This window comes from Clavelina lepadiformis, chromosome 2, assembly GCF_947623445.1.
Source record: "Clavelina lepadiformis chromosome 2, kaClaLepa1.1, whole genome shotgun sequence".
Classification (NCBI taxonomy): Eukaryota; Metazoa; Chordata; class Ascidiacea; order Aplousobranchia; family Clavelinidae; genus Clavelina; species Clavelina lepadiformis.
The window spans coordinates 8,156,512-8,171,325 of record NC_135241.1 but is presented as its reverse complement, the minus strand read 5'-3'; the positions used below and the strand labels follow the sequence as shown (position 1 = coordinate 8,171,325).

The 14,814-nt window shown below is 37.0% G+C and overlaps 2 protein-coding genes across 5 annotated transcripts; one reads left to right on the top strand and one right to left on the bottom strand.

Moving 5' to 3' along the window:
- Positions 1-1,780: 1,780 nt before the first annotated feature.
- Positions 1,781-4,426, top strand: LOC143446848 (uncharacterized). Its single transcript, XM_076946688.1, has 4 exons — positions 1,781-2,046; positions 2,237-2,312; positions 2,903-3,764; positions 3,912-4,426. Exons 1-3 carry the CDS (start codon positions 1,950-1,952, stop codon positions 3,102-3,104), a joined length of 375 nt encoding a protein of 124 aa, XP_076802803.1. The 5' UTR covers positions 1,781-1,949; the 3' UTR covers positions 3,105-3,764; positions 3,912-4,426.
- On the bottom strand, positions 4,249-10,153 carry LOC143446847 (serologically defined colon cancer antigen 8 homolog). 4 transcript variants are annotated; one of them, XM_076946685.1, is made up of 15 exons: positions 10,113-10,129; positions 9,909-9,980; positions 8,248-9,477; positions 7,888-8,075; positions 7,738-7,777; positions 7,444-7,569; positions 7,178-7,272; positions 6,949-7,093; positions 6,708-6,854; positions 6,378-6,555; positions 6,220-6,293; positions 5,931-6,059; positions 5,203-5,335; positions 4,690-4,864; positions 4,249-4,622 (listed from the first exon to the last, which is right to left on the bottom strand). In XM_076946685.1, the coding sequence occupies exons 3-15, from the start codon at positions 8,389-8,391 to the stop codon at positions 4,343-4,345; spliced, it is 1,854 nt and encodes a 617-aa protein (XP_076802800.1). In that variant the 5' UTR covers positions 8,392-9,477; positions 9,909-9,980; positions 10,113-10,129; the 3' UTR covers positions 4,249-4,342. The 4 variants fall into 4 exon arrangements, with proteins under 4 accessions (XP_076802800.1, XP_076802801.1, XP_076802799.1 ...); XM_076946686.1 differs by having other exon boundaries at positions 4,249-4,349; positions 4,421-4,622; positions 8,248-10,153; XM_076946684.1 differs by having other exon boundaries at positions 9,909-10,153.
- Positions 10,154-14,814: the final 4,661 nt, after the last annotated feature.

Sequence of the window (14,814 nt, the reverse complement as noted above, 5' to 3'; positions counted from 1 at the left end):
TGTCGATCTATTAGTAATTTCTTCGATTTAATCCGATCAACGGAATCGCTTTCTATATGTGATATCACACCACTCAGACTCTTTGTAGCGACATGATACAATATATCCCTGATCTATTGAAACCGGAGACGCCGGTTAACCTTGGCAGTTGCTTTAAACAAACCGGTTTATTTCTTAAATGGCGGTGTTTTCAAGAACTGGTTGATAAACGTACTCCAATGCAAATGGTTTATGTAGCTGCTGCAAGGCTAAACTCGTACATGCAATGTGAGATTTCCTGTTTTTTACCATAACACTAGCTTGCAAAAAAATAACAGAACATGCAGAAAATAAATGTTACTGTATTGTGGCGATGTTGGGGGCTATATTAATGTTTTTCGATGGCATAAAGCCAAAGGCATTGTTCGTTTAGAACTCCTTTTGTCTATTTTACTTTTGACTCCGTTGGTATAGGTCAGGGATGTCCAACCTGCGGCCCGCCTGAGATTTTTGTGCGGCCCGCTAGTCATTTTCACTCCAAAAGTATGTACTTCATGTACCCATTTTTCTTGAAATTTAATAGGTTTTGCGGCCCATTCAATTATTTCAAGTGACAATGCGGCCCACTATAATAAAAGGTTGGACATCCCTGGTATAGGTGGTTATATGGTCTTCTTGTTTCTTGGAGTCAGCACAATGTTCATTAAGTCCAAATTCTTATAGTCCTAAATGTAGTCGCAATTACATCAGAATAATTTATCATGTATCATTTCCACAAACACACTTTTCAGATAGACCTTTCACAAACCAAGATTTTCTGAAAAAAGAGATTTTTTAAAGGACTACGATCAAACCAAGATCAAATCTATTTATCCTTTTTGCTATAGCCAATCAGCTAAGGCCACTAGTTCTACATATTGATATGTCACACTATATTTCTTTTGTCCACGAACAATTGGACCACACTATTTACGTCACAGAACTATGTCAATAAGAACAATTCCTAAAGTCTAAATGTACTACAAGCAATTCCCAATACCATCTATTGATGGAACTCCGGCGACTCTTTACGTTTTTAAAAATTAAATGTTTGAATGAGATAACTAACCAAAGACAGTACAGTTTTCTTGATAATATGCACATTTCACCTAGCTAGAGAACACACAATTGCTAATGAAAAACGTCAATTATTACAATTCACTATCAAAATCGCCATAGTATGCTAATTGTGAAAAATGCATAAAACCAGTCCCACAAGTTGGAGCACTGCTAACACGGAAATCTGGTTTAACTGTTGTAGATTAGTACCTTTACACCAGCCAAAAAGACATAGCTTTAGTTTTTACGTACGCGCTTGCATTTAGTCTGTGAGAGGGCGAGCCGTGCAGATGAACCACGTATATTTTGCATGGCGTTCCAATACTTCCGTTTTGCAGACACAAGGTAACCTCTTGCGGATATTTGGCAATTTAGATTGTTATTCTAATGCATGAGCTGATTTGTGAAGTGAAGTAATAGAATAGTTAAGGAAGCTAAGTTGTGTTTTCGATGCAGTTTGTTTGCTACTTAATTGAAGTAATATACATGTAATGATGAAAACTCCCCTTTACTCATATTCGGGCAAGAAATGCGTAAATGTAATATATGAGGGCGAGATTGTGAGACTTTATATCGTTATTCCTGTAACCTTTTTGTTAAAAATTTTACATTAAGCTCTAAAACAGCCATTACAACAGATAGCAAGTGCACACAGTGTTGCCTGATAATGCAGGCCTACTAAAAACTAGTTTCAACTGGGTGGTTTTATTTCTTTATACATAGGATGTTAAGCTACCTACCAAAGATAGAATTCACTATATTAGGCCTACTCCCTGGTATGGTAACCAAAGGTACTTCCGTTACTTGCAAAGTGTCCAGGCACAAATATATGTAAAGTGTTGTCGTTTGCTAATGGTGTACGGAGTTTGAAAATGAAAGAGCTGGTTATGAAGTTCAACAGTGCTAAATTGACGTCTATATGTAGGAATTGTATTTTTGTTGTCCTGCTGAGCAGTCTGGTGCTTCAAGGTAAGAGGAGCTAAGATTAGAAGTATAAGCGAAATAAATGAGTTAGCGGTACAGTAGTTTGCGCATACCCAATACGTTAAACGTGACAAATTGGTAAATTTCAAAAGCAATCTAAAGTGTACTGTGCATGCACAGCAGATTACACAACGAATTTGCAAACTCTTTCGTACAAAAACTTTTGCAATTGTAGGTGCAAGTGATAATGTCACCACAACTGCGATGTCTTCTGCTACTTCAAAAAGCACAAATTCCTCTGTTGTCACCCAGTGAGTAGGCTATTATTTTAATATATTGAATATATTTGTAATCGAAAAATGCCATCTAATCAGGCTTGTAAAAGTTTTTTACGCTTTTATAGTTTGTACCGTTTTAATTTTTATGTTGTAATTATTGTATTGTACTGTACTCTTACTTTGTTACCAAAACATATTTATTGGCAATTTTTTATTTGAAACGTATGCTGGAAATAAAGCTTTGCGTGAATCAATACATAACAAAGTAGTATTCAGAGGCTACATGGAAACTGTGACGTCTTCACGAACTAAGTATTACGCGCTTCCGGTGAAAAGCATGCATAAACGCGATTAGCTTCTACATTGTTAACCCTATGCCATGATTATATCAGCACAGTTGGTATAAACAAAAATCCAATTACATACTTTTTTAACATTGCTAACCATGCAAGTTGAAACATTAAAAATGTTTCATTGCAAGATACTGTTTTTGCTGATTGTTACTGTAAGTATAGGTCATTCTTTTCCTGTTCAGGTTTGGAGACGGGTGAAGGATAATGTTATAAAATTTAAGTTAATTAGAGCACAAATATTTTTAAAGTGGTAATCAACTTGGTTTTAAGGTCCATGGTAAGTACCACCCGGTCGACCGAAGGACAGACGACAACCCAGGTTGTCGTTACGTCGAAGCCAAGTACCGAAGCAACTGAACCCAGTACACCAGAACACGCCATGGCCACATCGACGGTACAAACCACGTCGAAAGTATTGACTGCAATAATGACCACGATGAGTGCCACTTCTTTGTCCGGTACACCGCTCTAACATTTAGATATAGTCTATTTTGAGATAGATTTATTTCTTCTTCGGTCTATGACCAAATTTTAGCTGGTATAATGAAGTAGTAAGCTGTACCTTTAGTGCAGTGGTTCTCAACCGGGGTGCCATTTACGTTTCGCCAGGGTGCCGCACGTTATTGCGCACTAATCACTAGTCCAGGAAAACGGTTGCGAAAATGATTTCTATTTAATGCAGAAACTTTTTGGTTTGACTGTGGGTGCCGCCAAATCTTTTGGTTGTTTACAGGGTGCCGTAAGCCAAAAAAGGTTGAGAACCACTGCTTTAGTGTAATGAAGTGTGTGTTTGTCAGCGATACATAAGCTTTGTCCAGATGCACATAATACGATGGGCCGGCCGGCCTTAGCAAGCGCGGGGAACTTGCACAAAGGGTAGCTCGGTAGCCGGTGCTCGAGTGGTGAAGAAACATCGCCGGGTTTAAGTCGTACAAAGACTTCCCTCAGTCCAAGGATAAACATTATCATACCATACCTGTAACGATCTCTTTCATGTAGATCACGTAACTGACTTAACTCGCAACGGATCAACGATGCAGAGAATTAGCAACGGGCCACAAAAGAAAAAGCGTTGCTTGAATTCTAACGACTCATCAGACGACATCTTGTTTGTATGCAATGATAAGATCAGGTATATCTGTTCAAATGTTTATTAAATCTGTTTCACTTCAGGCTGAAACCTTTTCTGCAGTTACTTTTGTTATTGCGGTTGATTGCACATCGTTATTCTGTAAGGAATTGTACTGTATATTGTTTTAAAACCACATTCTGCTTTTAGGGAAGTGCGCAAACAGCTCAAAGCTACAGTTCAGAGAAGTGCGGCAAGACGGCCTACGAAACACGTCCTTTCAGTGCCGGGCTATGAAAAGCATTTGCTCCGTCAGCAAGCATTTTCAAATACCGCAGATTCTGAACCTATTGTGATCGACGACTGAGAATGGCAGTCGCATTGTATATTTAGGAAGATTCTTTCGAAAGTTGCTTCGACTCGAAGAACGAGGAACCCTGCTATACTGGTGCTTTCTCTTCAAAGGCCTAGATGTTCTTACTTAGAGACAGACTAGTTCAGGAGTATTTTTCTTTCCTCGTTTTATGCTCAATAACAAGATGAAACGCGTGGTCGACGGCGCTTTATTTTAATAAAGAAGGTACACGGAAAAAAATAAAACAATTGCAGTTCGGTTCATGTATTTTGTAAACTTCTGTCTTCTATGACCTATTTATAAAAATAAAACATTTTGTTTGCCGAAACTTGCTTTGTTGAGAATGAAATAAATAAGTCTTTGCCTGGGACTGCAGAAACTCCACTTCTCTGTTGAGCAAGTCTTTATCCTTTGAATGTTTGTTGTGTAAATCAAGCAGCTCCACAATTTTAGTAGCTGATAAATTCGCCCTTTCATTTAACACGAACAAACGTTCCTCCATTTGCCGATGAGTTTTGCCGTGCTGTACACATTGTTTGGACAATTCCTGGTTTTTTAAATTGAGCCTACAAACACATGGAAAAGAAACTAGCAGAAAGGCCGAAGGATTTGTACAAATTGCGATGCACTTACCTTTCTAAGCGCGTCGCCATTTGTTCAATAGTTTGGCCTCGTTTCCCCATTTCAATCCTATATTTTTTGGCTAATTTGTCGAGAGCATTTTCGAGATTTGCACATTCTTCCTTAAGGCGGGGTATTAGGTTTGATTGTTTGGCACAAATCGCTTCTAGATCAGTGAGGCGCTCTTCTGCAAGACATGGGGTATTTTTAAGGTACACTCCAGCATTGCGTTTAAGCATTTCTGAAATATTTAACACCGTCGATACTTAAACAAACAATCGCAGCTTGAATTTATCAAACACAGTAAGGTGTTTCCATTACTGAATGCACATAATTGCATGTGACTGGTTAAAACGTGCAAAATGATGTTTTGGGGCGCTTGGTGAAAGACCAGCAACAGTTTTTAAGGATTTGGGCGATTGCTTCATTGGTCTAGAACCAAACGTGTGAGAATAACTTGGCGAAAAAACTCTATTTCACAAGGATTGTAATGACATTTATAACTGTAGCGGTTTGTCTCAATACCGTATTCAAGTTCAGTTTTTTTCAGTGCAGCTGAGAGTTCACAAATTTCTTCTTTTGAAGAAGTTCTTAAACCATTAACCTCTTCAGCAAATTTCTTTTTTAAAGAAGAATTTTCCAGGTTGATCTTTTGACACTATACAATAAAAGTTTAATGCAATGTAAGTGTAATTAATAAGTATTCTTACTGTATAAATCTTATATATAGATTTGCTTTGCAAACCCAATAATGCAATTATTGTATGCAGTTCTCTTGGAATCCCACCCATATGCAGTGGTGGGATTCAGGCCGTTCGTGCGAACCGGTTCTTGGAATTTGAATGACCTTCGTAAACCAGTTGTTAACAAGCATATGTATAGACCTATGTGTATATCAGCACCGGGTCAATATGGCACGCTGCTAGTGAGAGAACCGGATGTTAAAATATTTCAATCCCACCGCGGCCCATTTGAAATTTAGACATAATAGAACTCAATATGCGTTTGATTTTGATAACAAAGCATGAGCAGCCTTACAAGATAATATTTACAACTAAACCAGTTAAAAATAGTAACCTCGCAACAAATTATGCTCATGGGTACAATACTGCGGTTACCATTATACTAATGTTATTTAATAAATAATGCCTGTAGCAGCATCTTTTTCTATGAAGAGTATATACGCATAACGTTTACTAACAATGGCATGCAACACAGTCTGACAAATGGTTATGTAAATCAAAATAATTAACCTTCGCTTTAACTTTGTTTAGCTGTTCAGTAAGTTCAATGTTCATCTCTTGGAGAGATATCACCTGCTTTTCTGAAGTTCTTAAGCGATTATGAGCCTGGAGAGCCTCCTCCTGATACCTTGTTCGATCCTTCAGTGTAAATAAGGAATTTTTAGGATAAATTGTATTGTGAAATATATTTATCAAAAACTGTTCAACAATATATGACAATTGTATTCAAAGCAGAACCACACAGGGTTGAAATCGAGCCAAGAAAAACACATTAGGGCACCAAGCTAAAACGTTGTACCTGGTTGACTTTGACAAGGTCTTGCTCCAGTTTATGACGGGTGTCTCGGAGTTCTTTTTCTGCACTGGTGTAACCTGCCAAAATATACCATGCATTGACTAACTGAAAACGTAAAAACCGTAAGACGATGTGATAGTGCGAAGAAAATTTTTTCTCACCTTTTAATGCTGATTTAACTTCATGTTTTACTTCTGCAGTCATTGCTGCAAGATCTTTTTCAGCCTGAAATAACTGGGATCGAGATTCCTCCAATTGAATGAGTATACTACTCTTTTCCTTTGACATCTTTTCAAGTTCATCTTCATAATGTTTGCAACATGCCATGAGTTCTCCTACCTACAATAGTTATGTTCAAGATTAAAGAAAATCTTGGATTAGTTTATTTTGACGTTATAAATAAAGTATTGAAAAGTGACTGCTAAAGATAATACCACCAAAGATTCAATAATTAGTTTGTGGCATTCGTTTAAAATTTATAGGCATTAAACCTTTGTTTCATAGTAAGTGAGATCTTTCATACAAAGCAGTCTCTGTTGTGTGACGGCATCTAGTGTTCGTTTATGGCCTTCAGTGATTTCAAGCTGATATTTCTCTTGAAGCTTTGTTAAATCAACCTTTAGTTGTTCTTTTTCAACCTAACAAAACATTGCACTGTATAATGCTGGTCACAATGTAAGCATGTATATTAACACTTGTACCTACAAGTACTGATACAGTAATAAAATTTACCATGACTTGATTTTTCTGTAACTGAATTTCTTCCACAGTTGACAAACTTTTTTGGAAATCTTTTCGAAGGTCACCTTCCGTTATTTTTGCATCAGCTATGCTTGTCCTCAGTGAGGCCAAAGTTTTTAGCAAGTCATCACGTTCCCTAAGACAAAAAACATTTACAAAGTAAATCATTAACAAGACAATGAAAAGCATGGAGAAAATTACCATCTTTAGTATTCTTTACCTTGTCAATCGCTCAATAATTGGGATATTAACTTCATAAGTTGGATGTCCCATGCCGTCTGATTTACCCACTGCATAACCTCCACTGATGGACAACTTCATAAACAAAATATAAATTATTTATTTCAGATTACATGTTTGCTTGTTAGACTTGAAGGTGCTCAAACACATTGAGAAATTACGCATACAGGTTCATCATAAATTAAAGCAAAAGATAACCTACCATACTTAAAAATTTAAACATTCATTTCAAGGTTCTTAACATACTTTTTTTTCTAATTTCTTTTTTAGCTTCTCGTTTTCATATAATGCACTCTCTAAATCTTTCCTAGTTGTCAGGACTTGTGCTTCTAATCCAGATATTTTTGCCGAGTACAAAGCTTTCAGATCTCTCTGTATGAAGACAGAATGTTGAAGACCAATTAATAAAAGTTAGAGAAGTAAACAAAAAAATTAAAATAGTGTATGAAACCGAAGAAATCTATAAAACTATGTTACAAATGAAAATGAAACAAATGCAGATGTAATTTGATATAGCCCTAAGTTATGTCAAATACTTACAAGTTCCTGCTTCTCAGCTAAACTGGTCTGCAATGTTTCCCTATGCAATTCAGTAAAAAGCTATAAGACATTACGTAAATACAGTATCATATTTATGGATAATTTTTTGTATGAGACGCTTCATGAAAAATTCTAGCTCTACGATGTAACCTTGTTTGAGAAAAATGTGGAGGAGGAGCAATTTGAACATGGCCTTTTTCTGTAGTTGTGGCTTCAGCCAAGACATTGTGAGACTGTTCAAGAGTTTCAGTTACAACCTTTGACTGCATGTCATCATATAGTGCTTGATTTTCAAAAACAACCTCCATTAACTTGTGCCTGAAAGCTTGCAGCTCTTCCTGTATCATTAATGCCCATTTAGATCAATGTCCATTGTGAAACAGTAAGAAACATTATCATACTTTTTTCACAAAAAAAAACATATATTATATTCCAATTGACAACCAAGATACCCAACATATAAATTTTTAAAAAGAATTCACAAGTGTCTCTAACTTTAGTTATGTATACCTGAGTACGCATATTCACTTTTTCAAGTTGGTCAATGTACTGAGTTTGGTGTGACAATAGTTGCATTAATGCAGTTGCTTCATTAGTATCCAAACTGCCATCTGCACTACTTTTGTTAAGCTTAGTCCAATTATTATTATTCATCACTACAACAGATAGTGTACTGCGCTAACGATTATATGGTATCCTAACATTGTTAAAAATGATTGGTTATGAACATTAGATTATATTTATACAACAAATTAAAAATGTGGCTTTGCCAATTTGCTAATGATGAGAATTAGTAGGGCCACAAAAACTCAAACATGCAAGAATGGGAAAGGAAACATGGGAAGGTATTTAGAGCCAGTTATTTTGCCACTTACTGGTGTTGGTACAAAGTGAACAATGACTTTAAATCAATCCAATTTTTAAAAGGTAAAAAAACAACTTTGTTTTATCATAGCAAGGTTATCAAACACTAAGGAACTTTTTAAATCATGCTTGGAAAAATGTAATGATATTGGAATACTTTTTTATCCTAACCGAGATGTTTTCACACGGCATAAACTCATTAATGATTTCCGAATATGGTAGGAGCCGCTTAATAAAATCCATCGTCTATTAAATCCAATTTGCCTGTGGTGGAATTTTCCCATTTCAAATACATTGGAAAATCCCGGTCTAATGAACACAAACTCCGCTACATAATTAAATTTTTCCTTAGTTATGTGTACATTGTAGTTGAAAATGAATAGAGGCTTATTCTGATGTAGCTGATTAATTCATTACGAAAGAAAGGGTATGATAAAGACATGGTTATAATTAATGCTATGAAAATCGAAATAAATTTTCATCTTAGAAAGACATTTTCACTTTGAAACCAAAACCATATTTATATGTTGAATAAATGATTGATGGCATTTTTACCATACAGTTCTGTTAGTTTGTTGCTGGTTTAGGAAGACCAGCTTAGACAACTGCCACTTAATAAATTAAAAATTGATTTGGAAACGTATGATCAAGGAAGTAGGGTAGCCCAACTTCCTTGATCGCCAAACATTACTAACCTGGCCAACAACCTTTTCTATTTTTATTGGCTAAGGGATACAGCGATTGTTAACCATCAGTTGCTTGAACATACCATTTGCTCATCTGGTGCACATATCGTTGTAATGTTCTTGGGCAAGGCATTAATGACAATTGCTCCTGTTCAGTGGACCGGGTTGACAGTTCTAACTTCGGGCAATACTATACAAAAAATAATAAAAAATATGTGACAAACAAAACTTGCAAAAAGGCTAGCTCGGTAACCGGGGCTTGAGCGATGATTCTTATCGTCGGGTTTCCGTCGTACAAAGACTTTCCTCAGTCCGAGAATAATCATTACCATACCAAACTCTGATTAACAAAGTTCTATATTGTATAAATGTATGTGCTTTTGGGTTTCGTAGCTGGCCATGAGGTGACCTGTGACGGTCAGCCATAATAGAAAGTGTGGCTTGCACAAGATTTATCAACGAGCACCCCGACCTTTGTTATCTTGACGCCAATTTATAATAAACAAAGAAAAACTGGTTGTTTTCTCGTCAATTCATAATAAATAAACAAAGAATTGAGGCTTCAGTGCACGCCAAAAATGCGTCTTTATACGCATGATTTCTCAGCGAAAACTGTCTTACTTTGCAGTCAGCACGGTCAGTATACCCATAGCCAGTGTAGCACCTGCACACTTTTCGTCTTCGCGCCGATTTCTTAAACAAAACAAAAAATTTGGTTGAGCAAACGCCAAGTAATAAAAATAAACAAAGACAAGGTTCTAGTGTACGCGATTATGCCAGAATTTGGTACGAGATACCGGTACGCTAATGACTCTAGTTATAGACCTATAAAACAACCCGAAAAGATTGTTACGGGGATGACACCCCCGTCCCAAAAAGGCACTTCAGAAGTCTGGAAGGTAAAGAGAAGAAAAGATCGCTTGGCTTAAAATTCATATGTAAACAAAGTGAATCAAAAATGGTGGGGTATGAGATACCCTTAATAGGGTCAATTCTTCTATGCTTGAGGTTTCTATGATCTTTGAATCCATCCGTCCGTGACAAGCTTGACGTTAAAACTAGCGGTACTGAATTATAGCTACGAATTTTTATTAATATAGCAAAGTTTGCATTTATTTCTTCACGTTGTATTTCAAGTTTTCCGAGTTACTTTTATAGCAAAACATTAACTATTTCAGCATATGCTAATAAAGCCTAGGCGGTTTTGGTTGGTTTTGTTTTTATCATCTTTCCTTGCTTTTTAACGTCGTAGTGTTACTAGTGACCTAGTGTATTATTGGTTTGAGCGAGAACGCTCAAAACTCCAGCAAAGAAAATACCAAAACGGAAAATGCAAAACTGGTAAAACAAATAAGAAAACGCTAAACTAGAAAATATGCTCAAGCTTCATGCATCCCTCTCAAAAACATTAAAGATTCTGGTTTATCTGTTTCCGTTTTGGTTATTTCCATTCAGTTATTTTCCGTTTGGTATTTTCAATTTTGGTTGTGGTGAAAGACGGATATGAACGTTGCAAAGCATCCCATGGATAAGTTAATGAAACCGTAGGGTTCTTACTGAGTAGAGACTTTCGGAGCCGTATATGCTGAAATTTTGCGATTTCCATGATTTCGTTGGACGCTTTACGTAATGGTTAAAAAAATGCGTTAGACCAATCAGAGGCCAACATGGCCGGTGTTGTTTTTCAGTGCGGTGATTTCCCTAACCAACGGCGTTTTTAAAAACTTCCAGGTCTCATGTTTAGGTTAGCCTAAATTATTGGTGAAAATTGATGAAACTTGACTTTTTTGGCCCAAAATTGCAGTCTTGATTTTAGCATTCTATTGCAAGAGTTAAGAGAAATGTGAATTTTTTAGGATTTCGTTAAATATTAGCCTACGGCATACTAAAGTAACATATAAAATTCAAACGAACCCCATATGGGATTTTTCGATTAATTGCATTTTTAGCTATTTCTTTTTATAATAAAATAAACAAAAAAATTAAGCCATTTTACAAGCATATACGGGGCCTTTAGAATACGCTTAACAAACATTGCTTATGACCGCAGGAGAGAAAGAAAGAGGGAGAGAGTGAGAGATAGTCCCGTCATGTCTCCGAAATAATATGATTCCAGTAAAGGTTCCGTGTTCTTCTCGGCTAGCACTGCATGCTGACCGCTATCGCCGAAAATATGAGAAACGTTGATACAAAAGTGATATAAAAGCGATGTAAAGCAAACTGACTCAAATAAACTGAATGAATATCTGCACAAGACGTGCAGCGGCTTGGGTGGTCTTTTCCAATAACATCACGCCATCTCTTGCAATGTGTTATCCAACTTGTAATTGACATTTATGTATATGTTTTTTTGGGGGGAAAAACCTTTTTTTCAGCACTCGATGCACCTGTCCAACTGACACCTGTTGCTTATCGGGTCGCACATTTCAACTCCCCATTTACACATAATAAAAGCTCACACTTTTATAAGCGACCAGAGATGCAGAGATAGCCGACCAATCACCAGAATGGACTACTGTTCTGACTGGCTTAGTGAAAACGGGCTCTTAGAAAACATGTAAAACGACAGTTTTTAAAATGCGGCTCGCTTAATTACTATCGTGTGTTAAAATGTGTACATAATTTGAAATAAATGCCTTCACTTAATTGCGAGCAAATTCGTTGCAATCTCATAGCCAACAGACAGCCACAATGTTATAGTATTCTTACAGCACGCAAGAACTATAGGATCTTTTACCCGGTTATTTTAATGAAGAAACTGTTTGTGCCCCAACCTCTTCAGACCAACGCGTTTATATAATATGCCTACACGCTGAATTAGGCATTAGCCGTATGTATAAAAATGTGAAGAATGCGGGGTTTTAAAGGGAAGTGCCCAACTGGCACGACTACTCTGAGGCATATTCAATGTTTCCCAACCTTTACTGAGCCACGGACATATTTTACATTCGAAAAATCACACGGCACACCACCAAACAAACATGTCACAAAACATTACAAATGATGAAATAAAATGAAAATGTATTCTAAATATACTCATTCAGTGAGAAATCTGGGCCTGTCCAGTTGAATACAAAGCCCATATATTCTTGCAGAAACTGAGGAGAGACCTGATGATCTCTCATGACACACTATTATGTCGTGGAATATTGGTTAGGAAACGCTGGCATTAACCGCCACATTGCTATTTCCATTTTGATATTGCTCGTTATAGCATTGTTTTTATTGGTGTTTTCTAGCGACCCGTTTGAGCAGGGACTGAGACGCGGAAAATGATGGTAATAATCCTAAAGTGAGTTTCCGGGGAAAGTATCCCCAGACTTTGCTGATAGGGTTCATGAATAGCAATTAATAGTTAATTATTATCAATTGACTTTTCCTCAGTCCAAGGATCTCGTTTCAGAGGGACGGGGGACACGTTTCCCTAACTTTTGAACAATTGTCATAGTTTATCACGGAACAAACATTTCACGCCATGGAAATCAAAATCCTTTGATTGAGCATACAACATTGTATCTGTGACGTAAGCTATGTGATTTTTTTATCGAGGTAACCAATATGTGGTTCAGAATAAGTAGGCTATCTGACAACCACAATATCTGAATTTTAGTTTATAAATATAAAAATGCAAAGGTGTGCTCTTGCCAATGAACACAGGGCACTTCGAACCCTTAACCACTAAATGACCAAGTGAAAAAAACAACTTGCGTGTATTTGTACAACGCGTATAATTGATCCAAATGGACAAGAATAAATTTGAGCTGGTAAGTGGTGAGTCAAAACTGAGTCAGCAACAGTTACGCCAGGGAGAGCCGTCCTTGTCCACAGCTAAATTTACCTGTGTGAGTTCTTTGTTTCTGTCTTCAGAGCGATGTGCCACGTTGCATTCTTGTAATGTCATAATTGGCGTTGTGTTCTGTTAGAAGCAGGAACAGGACGCCAACCACCACATATCAAATAATGGGAAAATAGGTGTAAATGTGTGTAACACAAGTAGGCCTATCGCCTAATTGAAAAGATGATGCATTGCGTGTATAACGATTGCAGTGGTTTCGTCATGTTCTGCGCGCCGAATCTTGCATTATCGCCAACACAGCTTGTCATCTGTGGATCAGTGGTAAAAGACCATGAGGTATACCCTGAACAACGTTGGCACGACAAAATAAACAAAGACTTAACAATGTTATCATAGCATAAAAGTCATACAAGCAAACAGATTGACTAAAGTGGACCCAGAAATCCAAAATAGAGGACTCAACAGATATAAAGCGGGACGACGCTAAAAAGAAGAAGAGGTAGACATCAAAATAGTTTGAATTCTAAATGTGGGCGTAGACGCGTAGTGCAAATACATGCAGATTTTGCTTATATCAAAGCGTATATACCAAAGCTAATACCCAACTGACTGATTCACTTTTTAATAATTTACTAGGCCTAATTATTTCGAAATTTATGCGCAAACTTGTTGGACGTTAACGTCAGTTTATGTCACACATGTTTATAAAATGTTAAGCTAGCGGCACGAATTTTCCTCTCTTTATGAAAGTATGATAGGCCTATAATAATGTTTATCCTCGGGCTGAGAAAAGCCTTTGCTCGGCTTAAATCCGGCGATGTTTTTTCATCGCTCGAGCCCCGGCTACCGAGCTACCCTTTGTGCAAGTTCCGATTGCCACACATTTTTTATTTTGTTTTTTTGATTTTTTTTATGGTATTGCCCAAATTCAAAACTGTCCACCAGATCCACTGAACAGGAGCAATTGTCGTTAATGTCCTACCCAAGGGTATTACAACGGTATGCATGGCGCCACTGGGTATCGAACACGTGACCTGAGCCGTATTTATTGAGAGGCCAGCGCTCGAACCATTAATTGTAGTGATAATAATTATATTGACGTATACTATATGATATTGATACTTGCTATACTCCTTCTTTCTGAAAAAGGTAGGACGTTTGAATCAAAATGAAGCATTAGGATAAAAATCTTTTTCATCGAAAAAAGACTTATTTTTATTTTATGTCGCGTTAATAAGTTTAGCGCCCCCTACATACTAGCAAATTTGGTCCAGCAATTTAACTGCTTTGGCCAATAGCACACTTAATAATATTAACTCCTCACGCAAGTTTAAACCAAAATTTCTCTGGATCTGGCAACGTTTTCCCAAAAAATTTAAAGGGAAACATTCTGATTGGTCGTCCTTGTCCCTTTTTGTATTTTACATCAGGACAAGGAGAGCAAGCGATTTTATACTCAGACGACCGAGATAACCTACAGACAGAAAAAGGACGCCGAAGCAGGCATCGAAATCAAGACGTTTTGCAAACTAATCTGTAAACGACAACGTTCTTTTGGGCTTAACGCCCACATTTTTAATTGACGTATTAGTGTGAGTTTCTTTCGCTATAACGACACGATCCTACTAATCAGACAACTCAGTTAACAATGTACGGGTCACTGATCTCTATAAACAGAGATGTATATAGAGATCATTGATCATTTCACCATAGAAATTGAAAACCGGGACG

What these genes read in the sequence shown, in the direction of transcription:
- LOC143446848 (XM_076946688.1), top strand. Translation starts at nt 1,950, where the DNA reads ATGAAAGAGCTGGTTATGAAGTTCAACAGTGCTAAATTGACGTCTATA. An exon ending in GAGCAGTCTGGTGCTTCAAG is followed by an intron (nt 2,047 to 2,236) that starts GTAAGAGGAGCT and finishes TTGCAATTGTAG; the next exon opens with GTGCAAGTGATAATGTCACC. An exon ending in AATTCCTCTGTTGTCACCCA is followed by an intron (nt 2,313 to 2,902) that starts GTGAGTAGGCTA and finishes CTTGGTTTTAAG; the next exon opens with GTCCATGGTAAGTACCACCC.
- LOC143446847 (XM_076946683.1), bottom strand. Translation starts at nt 8,391, where the DNA reads ATGAATAATAATAATTGGACTAAGCTTAACAAAAGTAGTGCAGATGGC. An exon ending in TCACTTACTATGAAACAAAG is followed by an intron (nt 6,556 to 6,707) that starts GTTTAATGCCTA and finishes TAACTATTGTAG; the next exon opens with GTAGGAGAACTCATGGCATG. An exon ending in AAAAACTGAACTTGAATACG is followed by an intron (nt 4,865 to 5,202) that starts GTATTGAGACAA and finishes CATGTCTTGCAG; the next exon opens with AAGAGCGCCTCACTGATCTA.